Source organism: Trametes versicolor (assembly GCF_000271585.1).
Source record: "Trametes versicolor FP-101664 SS1 unplaced genomic scaffold TRAVEscaffold_8, whole genome shotgun sequence".
Lineage (NCBI taxonomy): Eukaryota > Fungi > Basidiomycota > Agaricomycetes > Polyporales > Polyporaceae > Trametes > Trametes versicolor.
In genome coordinates, this window is record NW_007360328.1 from 2,800,062 (window position 1) to 2,804,769 (window position 4,708).

A 4,708-nucleotide genomic window follows, 5' to 3' on the forward strand; every position below is an offset into this window, starting at 1 on the left:
TGTCGTGGAAACGACGAGACCCCTATATTTTTCCGCGTTTTCCTTATTTTCTACGGCCATTTGTACGACACTTAGACTTAGAACCAGTAGTTAGAAGCATGTGACCAGTCACCTGACCCCCACCTGCAGACCGGCACTAATGTGCGCACAGACCACCGTTACGTTTGTACATGTTTGGCTCCCCTGACTCAGTATATAAACCCCACCTGTAGCGACCCTAGCCCTCATCTTGACCTCTTGGTCCTTGGGCTAGGTAAGCCGTCCTTTGTATTCTCTTAGTCAGCATAATATTAACTTGGTCCTTGGGCTAGATTTGACTTGAAAGTCTACGCTCGGCGTTAGCAAGCCTTCGCGCTCGCCGCCCTTGGGTTAGATCGTATTAGTTTCTTTGTTGTAGGCGTTGCCTGGTCGCGTCGAGTCTAGCTCCGCGACAACGCCCATGTGTATCAGGCAAAAGTCGCAAAGGCATATCTGCTTTTCAAAACGAGGTGATGGAAACAGCCGCATGATTTGCCTTCTCACCTGGAACGGAAACAATCCCTGGAAGAATACGCAGGACGCGCGTCGCCCAAAGCCGGCCATGTATACTGGCATCGTCTGTGGTGCAGGGTATTCAGCTATTACTCGACAAGCATCATGAGGCTCTCAGAACAGAAATGGGAGTAGGAGGACAGCGTACCGCGTATCATTGCCAGAGAATACACTATCGCGCCCACCTCTGCCACATGAATCCCTCGCATGACTGCAGATGGAAGTCGGTGAGACCTATGCACGGGGTGAGGCGATCGATTTGACCTTACAGAATACACTTACGCATGTAGAGTAGTCATCCGCCGCTGTAGCAGAATACATACGGTGTAGAAGAGAAGCACGAAGTCGAAGACGAAGGTGAGGGCAATTCGACGCCGACGCCACACGGTCACATAGTGAGTTTCCACGTGGCACGCGTCCACTTCGGCGCCTCGGCTCCGGGCTCAACTTGTTGTTCTCCCATACTCGTCTTCCTCCATCATCCACTCAAACCGGTCGCATTTTCCAACGCGCGTTCTGAGAATGCCTGTCAGTCAATACTGCCTCAGAACCTGTTTTTACAAATCCATCTAGCTTCGACTACACTGTCAGTCTGTCGCTGTAATGTACTCCACCAGGGGTTATATGCAACTATCCTTCTCCAATCACCAACACGATACACGGGGACAAAACTGATCCCGCAGAACCCAAAATATCCACCCAGTTGACCCAAGCCCTCTAGTACCCCATCGTGCGAATTGTAATTGCGCAAAGCCCGTGAGACATTTCTTACGTCGCACCGGAGATTCTTGGTAGCTCGAAGACGAGGCTCGCTGACATATGCACACAGCGTTTCAATCGCAATTAGGCCTCAAATATCCCCACACTTCCACGGCCGTGCACGATCGGAGCAGGAAACCGCTTTTCGCTTCTGAATGAAGAGATACAGCATGCGATTTGAGAGTTTGCGGTCCTCTCAAGAGGTACATGATGCCAGTTCCCTCAAATCCTCGCATATCGACAATACAGAGTGCACGATTGGTGCCCTACCCTGCCCATTTTTGACGAAACTGAATTGAAACGGACGGTCCTTTTTTCCGTTGGCTCGCGCACGCACCACCGGCGAGAGACGCATAAATACGTTTCTAGGAGGTAGAACAACACACTAGGAGATACCTCACGGCCACGCTGGTTGATTCAGACAGATATCATCCTGGATTTGCATGTGTTGACTTCAAGTCAACTCCTTGCTTGTTGATCTAACATTGAACGTACAGGATAGGTATCACACCGCACGACCCACTGCGGGGCGACCGCCGGAATGCGCGTTCTGGAGTCCCATCTATATACAAGTCCCAGACTTCACTCGTACCGCACAGCCTCTACTCCATCGAGATCACCGGCCGTACGTGCACCGTGCCATCCTTTGCGGCGGAGACTAGGACGTCGTCCTTAGTGAATGCCACAAGCGTCACTTCGGCGTCCCCGTGTGCAGAGCAGATTATCGTGATTATATGGCTTGCTAGTACGTCGTTTGTCTTCCAGGCTATGACAGTACCGTCGGAGAATCCGGAGGCGACATAGTTTCCGCTCGGCGAGAAACACAGGCTGTTGATGGCTGTCAACATACTCTACTAGACACTGCGTAATCGACGGGGAGACCGTGGGACGTATGTACACCGTACCACCTTCCGCCGAAGACACCAAGACATCGTCCCAAACAAACGCCACCATCGTCGCTGCACCATTGCCAGTGTGCTCTCGGAACACTCTTGGGGGTGCCGTCAGGTCATGCGTCTCCCAGAGACGGACTATGCCGTCGGACGATGTAGCCGCAATGAACTCACCCCCAGGCGAGAAACGCAAGCTCTTGACCGATGCCGAGGTACTGTGGCCTGCAAGCCGGTACTGAATGAGGGTTGTGCTTGTCGAGTCGGGGGCGTGCCCCCACATAAATATTTCCCCGTTGTCCGACGCAGTGAGTAGACGTGTGCCATCGAGCAGCCACGCGTTGACGTGTTTCCCGTTGTAAGTAGACGCAAGGTGCATGTTGCCGGGTGAGAACAAGAGTGCGTTTATGGTTTATTTGCCTGCCTTGTAAGTTGTGCAGTTGACCGAATTGATCGTCTTCTGAGCTGTGTTAAACCCGTCTGCGTGCCCGTATGCAGCCCATCTGGCGTCGTGAAATAACGCAGAGACCTTGAATATACTTGGGTAGGATTGTAAGTTGCAAGAGGGTTTCGGTGCAGCAGTGGTGCCGCTCGGCTGCGAGGGCTCTGTCATTGGGCGACCCACGTGATGGGTTGGAGGCTTCTTGAGAACTGATAGAGTTTAGGTAGTAACTACCACAGCATGTGTCTCCGATCCTATGTAGCCAAACAGTTTAGTAGTACAAGTTCCTCCTTCATCACATTTGTGGGTTGTATATGCACCGTCCCGTCCTTCGCACCGGACACCAAAACGTCCCCTGACCGACTGAACATCGCTAGTGTTGCTTCATGGTTGTGCTGCTTTGCGATATAGCAGGTCTTATCGCAGTCGGATGTCTGCCAGACGCGGACGAGGCCGTCGGACGACGCAGATGTCACGAACCGACTATCCGGCGAGAAGCATAGTCCATTGACCGCCCCGGAGTCATAGTTGTCTGCGAGCGGTTGAAGACCGGGAATATATGACACAGTGGCCTCGAATTCGAGTGGCCATTGGTGGAGAAATATCTCCCCATTGTCCAATACGATGAGCAGCCACCGGCCGTTGGGCGAGAGCGACACACGTCGCACGGGGATCGAGGGTAGGCCTTCCATGGTATATATCTTGATTGTCAAAACCTCCAATTTCCTACGGACGTCCCAAACGCGTGCAAGTCCATCGTTGCAACAGGCCGCGAGGTACCTACTCTTGGCGTCGAAGTCGACACTCCATATCGTTGACCATGGCCATCCGGTTCGGTTGTGCAGACGGTAGTAAATCCGGCAGCGCTCGGTGTCCCAGAGGTAGCAGAAGTCTCCTCCTGCAACAAACATGAGCAGGGTGTTATCTGGAGAGAAGCGGGCGTAGGGGCGGGCTGGGGGGAAAGAGGTGCTCGATTCAGGGTTGGTAGGCAAAGCAGCGGTGACGTCCCAGGTCCATATAGACGTATTTTGAGTGTACATCGTGATTCGCGTGTCGGAGGCCCAGGCCATCACGTGAATAGCATCGCTGTCGAGGCGGAGAGTCAACTCTGGTTTCAGAGGTTCCAATAGGAGGAGGTCATCGCATTTCGAGGTGGACCGGACCTTGATGAGCCCGTTCCCAAGCGCGAACGCGAGATAGTCACCCTTGGGAGAAAAAGCAAGTGCAAGGATGGCGGAATTCTCAACCGCTTGTCGAGTTTTTCTGCTCGGTTGAGCCGCATTATGGAGGACAATCGTCCCATCCTGTGAAGCACTGGCTACCCAACTTGAGTCCGGTGACATGGCTGATGAACTCTGAACCTGGAAGGCTGTAAGCCGCACAAAGAGAGGTCTTCAGTCTGTGAGAGAACGACTATGATTGCATAGTACTGTACCTGTAAGCCGCACAAAGAGAGGCTACAAGTACTAGTAAGTAAACATGTAAGGAAGCATAGGTAGTGTGGGACTTACTCTTCAGTCTGTGAGAGAACGACTGAAGAGCAGAGGCCTGCAGAGTCCTCCTTATATACTACTGGGGAGGACGATGAGTAAGCGTATAAGAAGAGAGCATGTGACGTCCAGAGGACGCTGACTGAGCGATGAGTAACGCTGAGTAAGGGAGCATAATCGACATAAGGTCAGATAGTCCATGGCTGAGTAATGCGAGTAATCCGGACGCTGTCTAGAATAGTCCGGAACATCGTAGAACGTACCAGAATCATGTGGAGGGATGGCAGGATGCCAAGTAAGTACAGAACAAAAGAATGTACGTATATGGTAAGTAGGAAAGTCCATGCTGGCGTATGGTAGACGCACAGCCACTATCACTGCCACTCCCGGTCCGGCACAGCCGTAGACACAGAAGTTCAACACTCCCACTCGTTCAAGATGTGGAGGACACCAAGCCAATGCTGCGACGGAAACGGTCCAATATGGAGAAGGGCACGTTTTTTGTCAGCGCGTCAGCAAGTTGCTCCCCAGAAGCAACATAGAACACCTCAACGCTCCCACTTTCGACCTGCTCTCGAACATATGGTAGCGGATGT

The 4,708-nt window shown here is 52.5% G+C and overlaps 1 protein-coding gene across 1 annotated transcript in view; it reads right to left on the reverse strand.

The window, feature by feature from the left end:
* TRAVEDRAFT_127783 (WD40 repeat-like protein) overlaps nt 1-4,708 on the reverse strand; it is a gene marked incomplete at both ends in the record, with an annotated part of 27,424 nt that overhangs the window by 9,438 nt on the left and 13,278 nt on the right. The window contains 2 exons of the mRNA XM_008042652.1: nt 2,040-2,128; nt 2,256-2,418. Of these exons, the coding sequence (XP_008040843.1) occupies nt 2,040-2,128; nt 2,256-2,418 (252 nt within the window). The remainder of the gene's footprint in view (nt 1-2,039; nt 2,129-2,255; nt 2,419-4,708) is intronic.